This window comes from Eretmochelys imbricata, chromosome 19 (genome assembly GCF_965152235.1).
Source record: "Eretmochelys imbricata isolate rEreImb1 chromosome 19, rEreImb1.hap1, whole genome shotgun sequence".
In the NCBI taxonomy this organism is placed as follows: domain Eukaryota; kingdom Metazoa; phylum Chordata; order Testudines; family Cheloniidae; genus Eretmochelys; species Eretmochelys imbricata.
In genome coordinates this window covers 5,063,240-5,083,339 of record NC_135590.1, presented here as the reverse complement: position 1 = coordinate 5,083,339, position 20,100 = coordinate 5,063,240, and the positions used below count along the sequence as shown (strand labels likewise).

Sequence of the window (20,100 nt, the reverse complement as noted above, 5' to 3'; positions counted from 1 at the left end):
AGGCTTTCCACACCAGAGTGACATAAGTCCTCTAAAGAACAAGTGAAACATGCTGTACTCTATTACCCAAATGTCTGAAAGCATTAAGGGATTTTTAAGAGGGTGCAGAATGGCGGAAAATTGCCCTGGGTGCTCACTCAACGAGAAGGAGAGGAAAACCTCACTGGTAGCTGCTGCAAAGGAGACACACTTTGAAATGGAAATGGCAGGAACCCAAGAAAACATGAGGGGAAGAAGTAATGATGTAACACGGTGAATCTAACATTAAAACTAACCCCTTCCCAGAGAGAAATCCAGCCCTGCTCAGGGGTGAGACCTGCCTGCAGTGGAAGAGGGGCACTCCTGCAGTACAGGGATAGAGGGGTTCAACTCCTGGCTCTGCCATGGGCTCCTGAGATGACCTTTGGCATATCGCCTAATCTCTCTGTGCCTGACTCCCACGATAAAGTGGGGATACTAATACAGCCTGTTTCCCTCCTTATGACTATTTAGATGGTAATGTCTTTGAGACAGACACTGCCCCTTAGTAGGTGTATGTGCAGCACCTAGCGCAGTGATATCCCAGATCTGGCTTTCAGCCTTTAGGCATTACGAGAATACAATTAATAATACTGAGCCAACACCTTCACTGACTGCGGCCATCAGGGTTTTCCATTAATGTCTCTCATTCAAGCACTGGCCCTGCCCAATTCTGCTCAGTTTACACAACATAAAATCAGGTCCTGAACTGGTTAAGAAGCAGAATGATTGTAATGCTAATGATTTATAGCCCATCAGCCAAAGGTTCAAGCCTCAGTTTAAGACTAGGACCTTCAGAGTCAGTAGTTTGGGGCTCCTCTTAACCCCCTGAAAGCGCCATACCAACAAAATAAAAACTGCTCAAATTCTGTGCCCCCAGAAGTCTCTAAGGAAGCCGATCCAAGCATACAAATATTTCTACTCATATTTTTAAATGAGACTTTGAAAAATGGACCTGTCAGTACAGTGCCATTCATTAGGCCAGGGTTAGCAACAACAATAAACTCTCTTACAACCCCGAGATGGCTGCTAAACAATAAAATACCACCGAATCAGCATATTCACAGACTGTTCTTGAGCATACAAACAGATGTCGGAGACAAGTTTCATTTGTTTTACAATACTCCCCTCCCCCAGCCCCACCTCCGCACCTCTTTACTGGAGTTAAAGACATTTTACTTGCAATTTTATGGTGGGGGAGATGGTTAATCCCCTTTTGAAGTGCACCCCTTTTAACATTTGTTGCAATAATGGACATTCCATTTTCTATCTTCTTCCTTTTCTTCTCCCCCCCCTTGCCAAGAGATACAGCTTTATTCAAAAAGCTTTGGTGATTAATTTTAATGGAAGTTATAAATCAGAGCTTTATACAATTGTATCATGAGTGAAGAGGATTATTATTCTGATGGATTACCATACAAATGAAGTTGATGGAAATTCGCTCTCCCAACAAACCAAAATTCATCTGTTCTGTTTGAGCTGCACAAAAACTAGATGTTCGGAGGAACAGAACAGGGGGCTTAATCACTGATGAAAGGGAGGGTCACAATTTGTATTATCACCTGGCATAATTTCATTCCATTCTTGAGCCCTTCCAAACCATTGGTCTGATCCTACAAACATTAGCACATAGCATGACTCATTCATGTATTCCCATTGAAGTGGATAGGAATAGGTGTGGGAGTAAATTTACTCACAAGCTTTAGTGGAGGCAGGATCAGCCACCATTGCTACACTCTTTTGGGCTCTGTGCAGGTGAATTATACTCACACCCACTCTAAGGCCCCTTTGCACAGTTACAATGATGTAGAAAGGCTTTGGGATAAATGAGAATCAGATCTCTGGGCTTCAAGGGGACGTCGTGTGGGCGTACAGGTCTGGCAGAGTGAATCCCATTGACAATAATGGGGCTCTGATAGGGTCAGAAATCTGTCTGCATGGATCAGGCTGCAAGACTGGGACCTTATATTTTAATTGTGCATGTTATATGCAGAGCCATATTCATCTAGGGCACTGTTATGTGCAGTTTATGCTAACTACACATGCAGTCTTTATTCCATGAATAAATACAGAACTCCGATCTTTTTCATTGTCAAGCCAGTGCCATCCACGAGTACTAAATTCACATTTATTTTATTTCTCCCTAGATTGATTACCTAATTGGTACCCAGGATTCCAGCAAGAACCACTGTTCCTACTGCTGCAATTTAATGCCTGCTTCTACCACTGCCAATTTAGAACAAGGACCATGGGTCAGATCATCATTTAAATCAGCAAGAGGTGATGCAAACTAGTTCTATTAATAGTGACAGAGCATGTACATGTTAATTGGAATATATCAGTTGCAACAAGGATGCGAGTAAGACATCAGCGGAGATAAGCTCAATCAAGAGACATCATTCCCTGATGGGAGCCAAGGAGCGTAAAAGATTTGCATGGGCTATTACAAAGTCCTTTGCAGGGAGATGGAAAAGGGGAAGAGCTTTTTGAGAAATGTTCCTTTGAAAGTCCCCCCCCTTGCATCCATTAAGAGTTCTCATGCCAATTTCCCCAAACTATCCATCACTGAATCAGTCTGAGAAGACTGAAGTTATGCAGGAATTTCTGCATTTAAAAAAACTGGACCAAATTCACCCCTGGCATAAACCCACTGAATAAAAACACCACACAGTTCAATGTGATTAACTGTCTCTGGTAAAGATCAGACCAGTGCTGCTGTAGCAGGTATGTTGTGGGTCAGGACAGAGGTGCAGGGACAGAGCAATGTGAGAACACAGCATTGGAATAGTAAGGGATTCTGCAGATCAGTAGAGACGTATTACTGCAGAGCTTTTTATAGGAAGCAACAGCAGTAGGGTGAATAGATGGGCAATGGAAGAGCTGGTCTAAATAACAATGTGTTGAATAAATTCTGCGCACTTCCCCATCTATTCGCAAAAAAATGTATTTGCAAATAGGTAGGTGTTGGTTTTGTATTGAAGGCAGCTGTAGCTGGACTGGAATATCCAGTTAAGTGCAGGGCTGTATTGAGGTGGTGTGGCAGGGCTGCGGGGGAATTCAGTGCTGGATTAGGAAAGCTGGTGGCTGCACTAACTCTACGAGCCAGTGTTCTCAGCCTCACCTGCCTCAGTGCCAAATTCACGTAACTTAAAATCTAGAACACATTACATTTTAAACTGCAGTGAAGCAAAGGGTAGGAGAGCAATAACAACAGGTGGGGGAGAAGCGGGAGGAGGAAACGGTTTCTGGTCTCCCTACTCGCCAGATGTTTGTGAACTATTTCAATCCTTCTTTTAGGAAGGATAATTCCCTTTTGTACGTTGCTTTTTTATTATTAAAACTACAAAACAGTGAAGTTATAATAAAAAGATGCCATGTGTTGCGATCTTATCCTTCCAGCTCCTCCACTCACTGCTCACATCTGGGGACCCACTCCCGGATTCTTTTGTCATCTAGAGCCAAGTAATTCCACCGCTTTCGGATGAACTATTCCTAATTTACACTGGTGGTGTGAGCGGGAGATGGCTCAAGCCCCTAATTGCCTAGGATATCATCTTGCAGGTGCTTGGATCTCAAATACAAGCCCATTTGGTAAGAAAAACCAACTGGAAGCGCATTGGACCGAACGGGGGAATCTCAGTGCAGTACTCTGGCGGCAAGCCTGTTTTCAACTCTGAAATACATCCCAAGAGGAAACAAAATCAAAGTCTCTTGCATGGCACACAGACACAGGATTGAAGGCTAACAGATGAAAGTTTAATAAAGCAATAATATCAGACAACAGCAGAAGCAGCAGCAAATTACCTGACCTTCTCCACAGTGTGGAATGACAGATGTTTCTGACAATAAGGTGTCAGAGACAGGCCATATAGGGGATATAAATTAACCAAAGCCAGATTGTGTGTGTGTGTGTGTGGGGGGGGGGGGTTGGAATGGTGCCACTTTTAACCATCCTGGCAGGAGAAGAGCAAGGGTTGGCGGCTCATTTGTGACCCGCAAAGCGAAATGACATTCTTTCTAACCTCTTTAAGTAATTGCTAGCCGTCTTCTAGCATCACAGAAGCAGCAAACGGGAAATCAACAAGCCTATAGTAACCACCACGTAATCCCAGCATAACAAACAAGACTGCATAAGAGCACATGGTAACCCAGCCTCCCTAGAGCAGAACTACCGGTCATGTTTTCAACACTGTCTCGGGGAGTTGGATGTCTAATGGGAACTGGACATTCAAATCCATTGAGCAGTTTTGACCTCAGCCTACTTGTAAAAAGAACTGATAACAGAGAAAATAGATAATGTGATAATAGATAAGAGAGCAAACAGGGCTGAAAACTGATTTTCCAGTTAAGAGGCCGAACCCTCCTTCCCTCTCCAGAGCCCCTCATTTTGTTCAGGTCAAGACAAAGCTTTTTTTTTTTTTTGCTTTTCGCTTTTTTTCCATTTTTTTCCGGCTGAAACAGACGACTGAAAAGAGTTAGTCTGGGGTTGAATGAAACAACATTTATTTCAGCTTTTCTGTTTCATTTCTGGGTGTCCCCCCCTCACTTTCTTCTTGTTATTCTTTTCAAAGAAATCTAGCTACATTTCAAAACAAAATCTCCTTCTAAAAGGAAATGTTTTGATTTGGGGGGATTTTTTTTCTTCTTCATAGTTTCGTAGATTCAAAGCCAGAAGGGACCATTATGATCCTCTACTCTGACTTTCTGTATAACACAGGCCAGACAACTTCCCCCCAAATAATTCTTAGAGCAGATCTTTTAGAAAAACACCTTTAAAATTGCCAGTGATAGAGAAATCACCATGACCATTGGTAAATTGTTCCAATGGTTAATTATTCTCCACATTAAAAATGGATGCCTTATTTCCAGTCTGAATTTATCTAGCTTCAGCTTCCAGCCAATTGGATCATGTTATATCTTTCTCTGCTAGATTGAAGAGCCCATTATTAAATATTTGTTCCCCATATAGATACTTACAGGCAGTCATCAAGTCACCCCTTAGCCTTCTCTTTATTAAGCTAAATAGATTGAGCTCTTTGAGTCATCACTTCTTCTTCTCCTTCTTTTTTGGCCAAAACTATACACCAAATTTGACCCAAATTCACAAATAATTTCTGTCAAACCAAAACTGCATTTTTAGCACATAAACAATTCATCCAAAAAGTTTCGCTCAGCTTTGCTGGCAAAAGAATGCAATAAACCAAAGCCGCATCACAGAAGAGCTATGAGTAAAAACAAGCAGCAAAACAGCCCCTATATTTGGCTCCCAACTCACCCTATTGTGCAACCAGCTTCTGCCTCTATCGTCCAAATGCAGTTGAGGTTGTGATCATAGGGTGTTGGGTATCCTGGAGACAATATCCGTCCTGATGACTCTCCTCTGATAGTGCCTCCACACTCAGCTGAAAAAAAACCCATATGCACTGGTTAGGAAAAGATTATTGATGTTTTGTAGCTATATACATGCAACAACCCCTAACATGGCTCACACACAAAGGATGTTGCACAGATACATCTCCTTCCTGGGGTAACCTTTTATCACTAATGTAACTAATCACAGATGCAAATCTCAGCCTATAATTACTACATCTCTTGGCAGTTCCTAGGCAGGAATCTCTCTTTCCTTTAGAGAGATTCTCAACCTTGTTATACTAAAGCTAATGAGACTCACCTCATCTGGCTTGCAGGTTGAGTCAGCAGAATAGCTCTGCACCTCTCTGCAGGACAGCTTCCTATAACCTGACATGATCTCACAGCGAACCAAAGATCATTTCATCCCCCTTTGGCTTCACAGTGCACAAGTTTAGAGCTTATTAGCATTCAGCTTTCTTTAATTCACACTTTGTGGGGCGATTTGAGAGAGCATAATATCTTTGCCATGCATATGCAAAAATCTTTAATAATGATTCACAAGTATAATAAAGCCAAGTTATCTACATACCTGCTTAATTGGCTTATAAAGAATGTAGTGCCCCCCTTTAATGTGTTTTGTTAAACATTTTGTTAAAATTCTGTGAAATTTCACACACACACAGCATTGAGGAGATGATGAGAAGATCAGCAGATTATAAAAACGTGGCCTTTTAATTTTAGCAGCCAGAGCTAAAGTTCAGCGTAAGGTCATTGCATAAATTGAAGCCAGTTTGCTTTTGACCCAACTCCTAGGGTGTCATTTCTGAGCTTGAAAATAACCCACCAGTTGTTGAGACCTTCCTATGGAACGGTGCTCCAAGAGATTTCATCATGCCCTGGAAATATAGGTTAATTATGCAGCTATCAGTTAACAGGATATTAGGGCTGAGCTGATCATCACTGAATCATAGTAGTTAGAGGTGGAAAAAATCTATTGGATATTCTAGTCAATAGTACATGCTTCTTACCATGTATTTCCTAATGTTTTGTCCAGCCTAGTTGTAAGAATCTACAGCAGTTTTAACTGCTATAATTTCCAACTTACTTATCTTTCAGTTACTGTGTAATAACTTTCAGAGTAACTACGCAGTGACGCTACTGTATATCTTCTTTATTGGCAGATGGGGATATAAATCTTTCCATTAAGAAAGGGGTCTCTTATTTTATCTTGTTTAACTAGTTTGCCATGATTGTGTACACACACACACCCCCCTGTTCGTGGGTGTTAAATGTTTTTTTTATTGTTTCCAGGGGGCGGGGGGAGAGAGAGCATGTGTGCACACACATATTTTTGTTGCACACAGTCTGGTCTATACTCCATGTGGACGTTCAAACTCCAAAACACCTGGTTCACGAAGATGACGTTGATGACGACAAGCAACCAACTTTCTTTACTTGGAGTCAAAATGACTCCTCGTATTCAGCAGATCGGAGGAGTTTTCTTCCCACAATGGACTTTCTGGGCTTAACTTTCAATTTCATCAGGTAAAGACTCTCTTAGCTTTGGCCTAACCTTGCGCCTACTGAAGCCAAAGGGGAGTTTTACCACCGATGAGAATTTAGCATGAAATCAAAGAAGAGTTAAGCCAATGCTGAAGGGTTCTGAGGGTCGACATTTTGATGGCTCTCCTTAATTGCATGCACAAAGACCATGACTTGTGCATGTACATGGACATTGGCTACAGCAAATATGTGACTGGCTGCCGATCTAAAATAAAGAACTAACAATGGTTAGGTAAAGGGCTGTTGAGGTTAGAGTGTACACGCATGGAACTAATCAGACACATGCTATTTGTCCACTGACCACTCCTTGTATATTGTATTGTCCTCCTTCATCTATATATATTATAGAATCTTCGGCATAGGGACATTGTCTTCCTATGTGGTCTGTACAGCATATAATATATTTTGAGCACTTCAATCTAAACAACAATGATCTGTTTGTGCACACAGCTCTCCATGTTTCATGAGCAAATGGATGCCACTGAAAATATCACAAGAAGCGATAAAGTCAACATTGCAAGTGAATTTTAAGAATCCTCCTTGAAAATGTAGCCCGTGGGGGACATTTTTGTATTTTGGATACTAAGGTTTTAATTTCAGACTTGTCTAGGCAAGAATGTACTGCTCTTGTGGGGTAAGGAGGAGAATGGACCACTTGGGCGTTGTGGAGAGGAGGCAAATTAAGAGAGTTAATGCAACAGAGTTAAAACCGCTGAGAATCTGGGATTAAATCCTGTGTCACTCTCAAATTAAAGTGATTTTGGACTGTTGAAACTTAGATCTCTACTGATGTTTCATCGGAAATCACCCCTCAGCTTAGCACATTTAAGAGAGGACAAAGGCTGGAACAACAGGAGAGGTTCAGATGAGGAATGAAGGACATTAGCAGAGATGTGCTGAAGGGACTAGAGCTTGAAGATGACTGCAAGGGGGTGCTTCAGGTGAGGATTGGGGCACATTAAACAGGGGGCTGTTTGTGGAACGCTGCACAGCCGGTCCTCTCAATCTATAGTCACAAAATGAACATAAAGACAAAAGGTCGTGTGGAAAGGGCTCTACAGTGCTGTCTCTGTTAGTGCAGATGGGTGTGATCAGCATGACTCCATCTCAGGCTAGTAGGCTGGCTATGCAGGCCAAAGGAGCATTTGGGATGGGAGATGCAAATAGAGCACTTAGCTAAATAAGAACCGAAATGACAGTGGTCGTACCTACACACACCGGCAGCGGTTGGTCCCAAGCTCTGCGTTCTCCTGTCAAACAGACCAGCGCCCTGCTGCCTCGTAATGTATAACCAGGGTCACAATTAAAGGACACAGAGCTGCCCGCAAAGTGCCCTTCATCACGGACCTTGTAGCCAAACTGTGGGATGCCAGGGTCCTCGCACTTAATGAGCTCAAAACCTGGAACCAGAGAAGAGGAAGCTCTTTTCATCAGATATTTAACAGTCAGGTACGCTAATAAGTGGGAAGATAATAGTTACTGCTTTTCCTGGGTTACCAGGTGTGAGAATTTTCTTCTCCTAATGTGGATCTCACGGCTAGTGGGAGAGAAGGAATGTTAAATGCAGCATGGTCTTGTGATTAAGGCACTGGACTGGGAATCCAGAGATTTCAGTGCCCAGCTTTGTCAGACTTCCTGTTTGTCCTCTGGCAAGTTCCCCAGGCCTTGTCTCCACTAGAAAGGGTTTGCCGGGATAACTATCCTCATACAGCTATCCTGGTACAGCTGCCTCGTGGAGATGCAGCTTATACTAGTTCCATGAATGAAATAAGCTACACTGGCCAAAGGACTTTTTACCAGTATAATTCCATCTACGCTAGGGATGACTTTGTCACACTTCTAACTGACATGGCTATGCCAGTAAAATGTTTAAGTGTAGACCAGGGCTTAATCTCTTTGTCTCTCAACTCTCCATCTGCAATATGAGGATAAGAATGCTTCTTCTCTGCCACACTCTCTCTGTGATGTCTATTTAGGCTACTGGCTCTTTACGGCAAGGATTCTCTCTCTCAGTATGGGTTTGTACAGCGCCTTGCGCAATGGGACCTTAGTCTCAGTTGGAGCCTGTCAGCGCAATAAGAAATAACAATGACAGTCCGGGTTTGTAGTCTCATGAGCCAGCAGGCCCGTGACTTACTAGAAAACTGTAGCTCAAAGCCTTTACTCGTGTTCTCACGGTTGGAGATAAATTCAAGCCACATGCTGCTGGAGGTGCTGTTGATACTGGTGCCTAGCATCTCAGTGCGGCTGAAGGAGCCCAGCAAGCGAGCAGAGTTATTGTTACCGTCATAGACCTGGAAGATTAAAAAAAATATGAAAACATTGAATATTTGGTGCCTGAAGGCTCTAGCCACTAGAGGGGGACAGAGAGCCACCCTGTATAATCACGGTGGCATCCGTTTAATCATTGATAATCCTAATGACAACATCCACAAGGATGCCTATCACCGGGCTATTGACTGATGGGCCAGAATGACTGGACCACCACGGAAATGGGAAGGAATGGAGTCAGGGGAGGAAGCTGGGGAATGCAGCACTTCTTAAAAAGGGGTGCATCAGTGTTTATTTTATCATCACCTCCCCCCATTCGCTTTTAGGTCCATTTCCCCATTTCTCCCTCCGGGCTCTGTAAGCCCAAAGTGTGTTCAAAATCTCTCTTTCCTCACTGGTTAGTCCAATGTCTTTATAGGAAGGCAGGCCTCAGGCTGTGCCCAAACTCTCCCGAATTAAGTGTCTTCTTTCCAAGGTATTGATTCTCCCCACACACTGATCTGGTGCTGTCTTTAGAGATCCCCTCTGCGACGCTCACCCCTCTGATGTTCCTACAGCAGCACACCCTTCTCTGGTGCTGCTTTGCTTCCTGCCACCCTTTGGAATGAGCTGGGTCTGGACTTACATGGGACTCCAACCCCTCCCACTTCCAGCAGACTCTGAGAGGATGTGGGGCTGATTACAGCCAGCTAGGTCACATCCTGCGTGTTATTTTCAGGAATAGATCACCAGCTCCAGCTGCTTCCCCCCACCAGGTAAGAGTACACTCTGTCACAGTGACACTTCAGTGGTCAATTCTAAGGATGGCTTTTGTGACTGGGGTCACCCGTGTAGTAGGAACTGGTCTGAAACCACCAAATATTTTCACTTCGGCCATCAAATGGCCACGTTAATTAATGACCCAGAGGGGAAAGTTTCCTTACCATGTTTGCCAATGACCTCAGCCATCCATTTCACCCTTGTTGTGCTTTGGAAGTACAGACACACAGAATCTAGCCTTGTGGCTAACCTAATGCACCTCCATTTGTTGGGCAAAAACATACACACAACATCTGCTGCCTGGTGCTACAAGTTGTCATTTGCCAGGATACAGACAATCAGGGATGAAACAACGGATCACTTTCCTGATGTCTGTCAGTAACACCTGTCCCTGGGTCAGCAGTGAGGAAGGATGGCCTGGGATTAAGGCACTAACCTGGGACTTGAGACACGTGGGTTTAATTCCCTGTCCTGATACAAGCTTCCTGTGTGACCCTGCACATGTCACTTAAGGATTGTCTACACTTCAAACATGATAGCACCGGTAGTGCTTCAGTGTAGACACTACGTATGTAGATGAGCAGGATTCCCCCATCAGTATAGGTAATCCACCTCCTCAAGAGGTGGAAGCTAGGCTGATGGAAGAATTCTTCTGTTGACCTAGCGCTGTCTTAGCTCCACCACTCATGGATGTGGATTTTTCACACCCCTGAGCAACGTATTAAACTGACCTAGTTTTCTAGCGCAGACTAGGCCTTAGTCTCTCTGTGCCTCATTTTCAGACCCATAAATGAGGAGTGAAATACTTCCCTACTCACGAGGCGTTGTGAGGATAAATACATTCAAGGTTATGAGGAGCTCAGATCCCATGGTAACGGGGGCCATATAAGTACGACAGAGAGATTAATGAAACATTTACATTTCCTGCTCTGACTGGAACGTTCCCCCCATTCCAGGGTATTTCAGTGGAGCTTAACATTGTGTTCCGATCTTTCTGCTCAAATCTTTCTCTTTCCAGCATACAAGCGCTAGTCGGTAGGGAGCTGATCTCAGAACACGTTAGGATAGGCCAACATTCCAACAACCGAATCCTGCTTTGCGCAAATAGGAAATCTCTCTCTTTCCAGTGACTCTATGAATAGCATGTCGGGGGATTCTGCTCACCTCGCACCGAATAAATACAACACTCAAATAAGGACAGATGTTTTCCTGGGAGATGGCTTAGCACAGTAGCAAGGAGCTTGCAACAATGTTCCCTACAAAAGGCAGTTCTTTGTGGTTAATATAATGCGGCCTAGATTTGTCTCCCTCCATATGAGTCCTGAAACTTCTAAATGCAGATGAAAATAACACTGGGCGCTGCACTGCTGAAGAGCTCGGGTCTGGCGTTTTGCATTTAAATGATCTTTATTTTTTTTTTTTTATTTTGGCAAATCAGCCTTGACACACAAAAATCATACGAAGAACCTCGCGCATCCTCCAGGCTCGTACTTGCTGCTTTACAACGATGTGGATAAGAATGGAAGTTTGGCTTCAGGGAGTGACCCCACCCCCACCCCGCGTTCCAGAAAATCTCTGAAACGGAGTCATTTTTCCCTCTATTAATGGATGTTTCTAAACATTTCTGCACATTGTGCAGTGTTTGCTGCTCTGTGGGGTGTCTGAAGCTGCCAGATTAGAGCCCCATCTCTATCCATCTATCTTAAGATACAAAATATTTTTCTTTTTTTTATAGGAAAAAATACCCAGCCTCTTAGCTAGTCTGTGCAGGATATTTCCATTACCTTTTATCAATCTAAACAGCACACTACATCATTTACATAAAAGTGTCTCCATAAATTCTCCAAAGTGTTACTTTCCAACGGAGGAGAGAGAGGCATTACCTTGAGAAGATCCCCTGACTCCAGTTCAAAAGTTCTGGCTTTCAGCTGGATTCCCTTTCCCGGCTGGGTCTGGATGGAGTAGATGCATTCATGGTTGTTATTGTAGTTTATTGGATAGTTGGGGGACAACAGAACCCCTTGAGTCCCAGTTACAGATGAGCCACATTCAGCTGTGGGAAGACGCAAAGAAACATTTTAATAACCATATGGAAATACTCGCAATATGGTACATGCATACAATAATATCTGAATCCCTGCATGTTTGTGTATAGGGCACTTGGTCCCTTACACACACCCCAAATCCACATTGCCTTGTGCTCTCTCTTCAAGTGCAGCTGGCGTTTCAGCAACGAGCAGGGCTGAGCGAATAGTGTTTATCACCAGCAGGAGAGTGAATTTGTGTGGGGGGGTGGAGGGTGAGAAAACCTGGATTTGTGCTGGAAATGGCCTAACCTGACGATTACTTTAGATAAGCTATTACCAGCAGGACAGTGGGGTGGGAGGAGGTATTGTTTCATATTCTCTGTGTATATATAAAGTCTGCTGCAGTTTCCATGGTATGTATCTGATGAAGTGAGCTGTAGCTCACGAAAGCTCATGCTCAAATAAATTGGTTAGTCTCTAAGGTGCCACAAGTACTCCTTTTCTTTTAGTGTTTAGAAAATTCTGCAAATATTCAGATTAAAAAAATTAATCCTAATATGATGGTGTATGGACTGTGAAGAGCTTTACTAGCACAGGTATTTGCAAAAATTAAAAAACATCACAGTTTAAGCTTGGATGTACCATTACTTACTGAGGCCCCGATTCAGGAAAGCACCTATGCACCTGCCTAACTGTGAAATCAATGGGAGTTAAGCACATGTTTAAATGCTTTCCTGAATTAGGGCCTGAAAGAAGATTTTGAAGTGCTTGTTGCACTGTGCTCTTCAACCATTTGCCTGTGTGCTTCTACAAGTCACCCAACACAAAAAACCCCAAACCAGACCCCTTTATTTAACTAACCCACGCAGAGACTATCTCCTAGTTCAGCCCTTGAATATTGGTAACAAACTGTTACAACGGCAAAGGCTAGTTGCTCAGGGAAATATGCTGAGGCGAAATTCACGAATAATTTCAAATAGTATCTAAATCAGTGAATTTCACAATCTTCCCGAGAATAAAGTTGAAGACAAAAGAACAGGCAAAATTGGAGACACTGTTAATTGTTAATCATGCCCTTAGCTCTAGCGATACAATAGCGGATGGGGGATACACTATTTGACATTATTTCAAAACCTCCTATTTACTTACTGACCCAGCACTTCTTTCTCCCACCTTGCAGCTGCCAGCTCTCGTAATTTCAACAAGGAATGGGAGACGCTTGTGGAGATACATATGAAGGTTTTCCCCCTCCCCCATATTCATTTTTTGTTTCCCAAACTAGTCCAAGTTCATGCACCTTTGGTTCCTCCCAAAATTTAAGCCCAGAGATTTTTCAAAGGCGAGTCACTTGAACCCCACCCCGTTTTCTGTAGCTGAACAGAATCCAGCACTCTTTATTAGGGAGAGAATTGCAAAAATGCTCAGCTGGCCCTGACGGGCAGACCAATAGACAGGCTATAGACTATATTTATTTTGTCATTAGAATTTCTCTTTGCTCCTTTTGTCACAGTCCATGTTTCCACTGGGTTTTCTCCCCTACCCCACCTACTTGGATCCTTTGTCTACACTGTCTCCTAAGACAAACATGAACCCTGTAGCATTTGAGTTCAAGCCAAAGGTTGGATTCCACAGTGTCTGAATGGCTCAAAATTTTCGAAGCAAGCTACTTTCTAGAGGAAGAATGGCCTTGGCATTAAGGCACTGGATTGGGACTCAGAAGAAGTGGGTTTAACTCCTAGTGTGACCCTGGGCAAATCTCTTAATTTCTCTGGGTCTCAACTCCTCATCTGTAAGGTGGGGATACGAATATTTCTTTTGGCTGTCTTGTCTATTTAGATCGTAAGCCTTTCTAGGCAAGGTGTGTCTCGTATTAAGTGTCTGCACAGCGCACGGCACAACAAGGCTTTGATCTTGGTTGGGGGCCCTGCGTGTTACTGGAAAATAACACAACAAAAGCACAAGAGAAAATAAGGCACAGAGGAATTAATAAACCTGATTTTCTTGGGTCCTGAACAATCACAGCTTCTACTGACTCACAGAATCACAGACGATCAGGGTTGGAAGGGACCTCGGGAGGTCACCTAGTCCCACCCCCTGCTCAAAGCAGGGCCAATCCCCAACTAAAGCATCCCAGCCAGGGCTTTGTCAAGCCTGACCTTAAAAACTTCTAAGGAAGGAGATTCCACCACCTCCCTAGGTAACACATTCCAGTGTTTCACCACCCTCCTAGTGAAAAAGTTTTTCCTAATATCCAACCTAAACCTCCCCCACTGCAACTTGAGACCATTACTCCTCGTTCTGTCATCTGCTACCACTGAGAACAGTCTAGATCCATCCTCTTTGGATCCCCCGTTCAGGTAGTTGAAAGCAGCTATCAAATCCCCCCTCATTCTTCTCTTCTGCAGACTAAACAATCCCAGTTCCCTCAGCCTCTCCTCATAAGTCATGTGTTCCAGTCCCCTAATAATTTTTGTTGCCCTCCGCTGGACGTTTTCCAATTTTTCCACATCCTTCTTGTAGTGTGGGGCCCAAAACTGGACACAGTACTCCAGATGAGGCCTCACCAATGTCGAATAGAGGGGAAAGATCACGTCCCTCGATCTGCTAGCAATGCCCCTACTTATACATCCCAAAATGCCATTGGCCTTCTTGGCAACAAGGGCACACTGTTGACTCATATCCAGCTTCTCGTCCACTGTAACCCATAGGTCCTTTTTTGCAGAACTGCTGCCTAGCCATTCGGTCCCTAGTCTGTAGTGGTGCATAGGATTTCCAAAGGAAGCCATGAGCATTCAGTGCCTCTGAAAATCAAGCTGTAAGTGGCCTGTCTAATAGTGAACCAGTGGAGGAGGAGGTAGATATAGAACCTGGGAGTCCTAATTTCTAGTCCTGTGTAGAGCAGGTCCGAAATTTTCCTTGCAAATGCTGATTTATGAAAATTGAAACGATTTGTGGGAAAGGGTCAGTTTTGATGAGTCTCCCAATTCGAAAATTTAAACAACGTTTTGAAATTGTCAAAACATCCCGGTTGACTTTTTCTGAACAAAAAAAATCATTTTTGGGCTTGAAACGACTTTTTGTTTCAATTTGTTTGTTAACTTGCACTAAGAGAAAAGTAAAAAATATTTTTTAAAAGGTGAAAAGCAAGAGCAAACATTTTGAAACTGCTGAAATGAAACATTTTGACTGACCCAATTAAAAAAAAGGAATAGCAGTCTGTCGGTTGGTGAAAAATGTTGAGATTTTGACTTTTCAGTCCAATTCAGAACAGGAAAAACATTTTAAATCTCAAACCTTCTCACAATCCGAGAAAACCATTTCCCACCCAGAGCTAGTCCTGTGCTCTCACCATCAACCACAGCCCTTTCCTTAGAGAGCCTGTCACTACACAATACCCAGAACATTATTATTAGCTCCTTGATCCCTACCTACTCTTTGCCACACCAGCAGCTGTTTCAGCATTGCATCAAGCAGGCTGCTGTGAAGACTCACCAGGGCAAAGAATTGGCCTTAGCAGGCTGCAGTGAAATCACATTGGCTTTTGTTGTAATCTAATGCACATGGCTTTCAAAGTTACTTTTCTCCCTCCAGAACTAAAAAGAACCATTCATTTACACATGCAATCTATTGTGCAAAGCAATTTAAGAGCCTGGAGATGTGATGGTTTCAAGATTCTGTGCATCAGATACCATTAAGAATCTAGGTTCCCCCCCCCCCCCCACAGCACCTTTGAATACATTTCAAAGCATTAACAACCATCCAGGCTGGCGTTCACCCTAGAACAAAGCATCTCCCCCGCCGCAGTATCTTCAGTTATGTCACAAGGAATTCACCAAAGACTCTCAGGCGGAATTGATCAGGCAAATATTGATTCAGACACCTGCACGCTTGCTAGGTATCTTTACCCTGCGGGTTAAGTCTGTACCTTCACAAGGGCACCAGCTTCTGCGCTCCCCACCTCTTCTGATCACTGAAGCTACTCTGTTACTTGGCCAGCCTTATGGTTCATGAGGTACGAAGATCCCAGTGAGGGCGGTAAATCAAGCAAGGTGCTGCCTTCCCTTTTTGACCCTGCTACTCAGGGTCGGGGGATGAAGTTCTGGTAGGGGCTTGATTTTTCCTCCCCTCCAAACCTACTACCAGAGAGCGAGATAGGACAGAGCCTCCAAGGAAAATGGGGCCTACACAAGAGTGCTGTTCTAAGTAGCCACTCACTTTGCTTTATTTGTGTCTAAGAACCGCCAGGCCTCTTTTGCATCACTCATGGTGATCCATTTTCAGCATGTCCCTCCAAAGCTAGCAAGGCACAAGCAGGCTCCTAAGGGAGCCAACAGCATAAGAGCAGGTAGATAACACTGAGAACAGATTGACGTAAAGCTCATATCCGTGCAGAAGAGAGGACCAAATACAGGTTGAATAAGGCAGCATTTGTTCAAGGCAATGTGTGTACCAAACCCTTCCCCTGTAAAGGAGAAAGCTGGGCAAGGCTAACATGATCTTCCCTGAGCAGTGAAGGCCCCAAGGGCATCCTGAGACAGTTACAGAAACCACAGAGCCTCCTGAACAACTCAGGATGAAGTCTACATGGACATGTGACTAGAGCAGTGTCCTATTTCTTCCCTCACCTCCTCTTAGAGGGTGCTAGTAACACTAACGAGGGATAAGAAGATTGAGAGGGGACAGGCTAACAATTTTCAAGTACATACAAGGTTGTTACAAGGGAAAGGGAGTAATTCTTCTTCTTAACCTCTGAGGACAGGACCAGAAGCAATGGGCTTAAATTGCAGCCAGGGAAGTTTAGGTTGGACATTAGGGAAAACTTCCTAACTGTCAGGTTTCAGAGTGGTAGCCGTGATCTAATGAAGTGGGCTTCAGCCCACGAAAGCTTATGCTCAAATAAATTGGTTAGTCTCTAAGGTGCCACAAGTACTCCTCGTTCTTTCTAACTGTCAGGATGGTTTAGCTCTGTAATAAATTGCCCAGGGAGGTTGTGGAACCTCCGTCGTTGGAGATTTTCAAGAGCAGGTTAGACAAACACCTGTCAGGGATGATCTAGACAATACTTAGTCCTGCCATGAGTGCAGGGGACTGGACTAGCCTTCCAGTTCCATGATTCTATAAGAGCTCAGAGAGCCAAAGAACTACTAGGTTTTATGCATTTGCCATAGGACAGTGAGTCCTCTTGGGCAGCCCCAGTTTTCAGCGAGAGGGTTGGTCAGTTCTGCTGGGCTCCTATCTGTCCATCCTATTTCCCTTAACCATAGCCTGGGGAGCACTTGATCACAGTGCAGAGGGCTGGTTCTCCATGGTGCTTGCTCCTCTTTTAAAGAGGTGGTGGAAGCATAGCCAAAGGAACCGTGTTATATCATTCAAGCAAATATCCATGGGGAATGCCTGGAGATATTTGCTCATTTGTACCTGCTGACCTTAGTCTCTCTCACATAAAGTATTTCAGTGCTTATTTTTTGACAGGAAAAGGCTGTGGCATGCACTCTGCAAGCACGTAAAGCAGTAGCAGGTGGTGGAAGATCAGGCATAAAATTCCTGACTATATTCTTTTACACAAGGCTAACACACAGAGTTGAGAATCTGATCAGCAGCATCATGGAACTAGTCACCCAAACACCAGAGTTTCCTGCAAACCATGAGACAATAAATTTGATCCATTATTATAAAACCAACATGTTAATTTAAAGCCAGGGGAACTGGGTAAGTGGAAGCCACTATGTTGGCTTAGTGCTGATGTCTGTGGATCGAATGTAAAGCAGTATTATGACTCCTTTCGATTTCCATTTCCCTGATTAGCTTTCCCTGTAACCTGATTATTAAGCGTGCCCCGGAATGGCTGCTTGTCATGGCAGGATGATGTGACCTTGTGACCGAGACATTACTTGTCAGTGCTAGGAAATGGATTCAGCATGACAGGACTCACAGGCAACGCGTTGCAGACTGCAGAGACAGCCCTGCTTTCAGTGGGGTGCCCTCTTTGCCTTGGCCACAACAGGTTACTCACATTTATAGACAGACTCGAAATGGCAGGATTTGCTAGACTGGAAGTGGCAGGATAAATGGATCAGGGATTCTCTCTAAAGCAGAGGGCTCTCAAACTGCATGCTCTAGCCCACTGGTTGTCGGCAGAGGACTTGCTCATGGTCTGCAGGGAGCTGGCTGATAACATGGTGCTGGCTGTTTATTTCTAACTGCCAGATTGCGTTACAAGAAACTAAAAAATGTACATGAAATACTGCCTTAGGATCAGTCCTCTATGTAAATAATTGCTGTAGGGCCCCAGAGATGATATGCAATGGCCAATGGGAAGGGAGGACAGGGACCAATGGGAGAGGGAGGAGGAGGAGGTGGAGGCTGGTCAATGAGTGGCGAAGGAGGGGTCAATGGAAAGAAGAGGTGGGGGGTGCTGGGCAAAGGGAGGGGAGGGCAGGGGGCAATGGGAGGATGAGGTGGGGACTGGGCCATGGGAGGAGGTTGGGGGGGCAATGGGGGCAGGGCAATGGGATGAGGTTGGGGGTGGGGCAATGGGGGGTGAGGCAATGGGAGGGCAGGGTGGGGACATAGGAGGGGCAGTGGTTTCCAGGAGACAGTCTCTGTATGAACTCTTAGTCCGCTCTCTTGTGGACGTCTCCTCTGAAGTCCCCCGTGCTGCATGTTTCCTTTCTCGAGGATGCAGCGGAAAGGGTATCATTTTCTAGCCATCTTCACGAGACTTTTCATCAGGGATGCAGGGCCCTCCCCCACCCTACGATTTACTTGCCTCTCCGTGGACCATCTCCAGAGCCGCCGCTTGTTCCCTCTCCCTCCCCGCCCACGCAGCAAGCACAAAGACGCGGCCCCGGGGCGGGGGGAGGCCGCACGCTGCTGGTGCATGCCCCTGCCCGTTTCACATTACGATAGAATACATCGACCAAGCAAAATGAAAGCACATGACCACCTACCAACACACCTTGGCAGAGGCGAACTCCACACACGCCGTCTACCCCCCAGGCAAGTGATGCGTGACACGCCCTCCAGCCGGTACCCGGGGAAGCAAGAGAAGGTCAGCACGTCCCCCACGCCGAACTGCAGGCCCTTCCGGATGCTGTAGGCCGGGACCTCCGGCTCGTCGCAGGGCTCCAGGTCGTACTCTAAGGAGGGGTATGAGGACGTTGCATTAGGGGGCTGATTCAGCAGGCTCCCCACCCCGCCCACAAGGAGCTACAGAAACAATGCACTGATGACAATAGTCGGGTGACCAGACAGCAAATGTGAAAAATCGGGACAGGGCGTGGGGGGTAACAGGAGCCTATATAAGAAAAAAGACCCACAAATCGGGACTGTCCCTATAAAATAGGGACATCTGGTCACCCTAAGCAATAGTGCTCAGTGTTTTGATTGCAGCTGGGTGTAATTCATGCCGGGGCAAAGGGGCCGGCAGCAGGCCAGCGCAAGTTCCTCAAAACAGGGGTGAGTTCCATCCTAGGGGAGCAGTCAACAGGGCTCTAGATTTAACCCGACACTGGACCACATTCTCCATCATTGACACCAGATTACTGTGAGTGAACAGCAATGCCAATGGTACCAAGTCAGAATGGAGACATTTTCTTCTCCCGTTGGACAGGTGTCAATGACATGGGAAGTCAACCCAGTGGTTCTCTCCCATCTTCTCTTGTTCCCAAGAGCCCTTAGCACCCCGTGTTGTATTCAAGTCTTCATTGCTCTCTCTCAGACCTGCTCTATTCAGTCAGCCTTTGAGACAGCCCATACCCCACATTACTGTTACACCTTTTATCCTGAAATGATGACTGCAGAAACCACTGAAATGCACCCACCTCTGGGGTGGAATCCAGAAGCCAACTGACTGCTGCACCTTGCAGAACAGGATGTGAGGAATTTGAGCCAAGGAAACCAAGGGCAAAACTGCCACTTCTGTAAAATGCCATGGAAATTTTTGACTTCCCGTCTGCTCCATTTAGAGCTAGCTTTTAAAAGTGTCATCCAAAAAGACTCACGTACAGTAAGTTGCTTGATATTCACTTTATTTGCTTTAATGGAATGAGGCTGGATTCATCGGACTGGGATTTCTGCTGCTTCTGAATTGCTAATCCACAGAGTGAGT

The 20,100-nt window shown here is 44.7% G+C and overlaps 1 protein-coding gene across 1 annotated transcript in view; it reads right to left on the bottom strand.

Annotated features, from left to right (window-relative positions):
* Positions 1-20,100, bottom strand: part of CSMD2 (CUB and Sushi multiple domains 2) — a 536,402-nt gene that overhangs the window by 152,569 nt on the left and 363,733 nt on the right. Inside the window, exons 21-25 of the mRNA XM_077837745.1 lie at positions 18,941-19,129; positions 11,847-12,016; positions 9,071-9,227; positions 8,142-8,333; positions 5,294-5,420 (exon numbers count right to left, since the gene is read on the bottom strand). Of these exons, the coding sequence (XP_077693871.1) occupies positions 5,294-5,420; positions 8,142-8,333; positions 9,071-9,227; positions 11,847-12,016; positions 18,941-19,129 (835 nt within the window). The remainder of the gene's footprint in view (positions 1-5,293; positions 5,421-8,141; positions 8,334-9,070; positions 9,228-11,846; positions 12,017-18,940; positions 19,130-20,100) is intronic.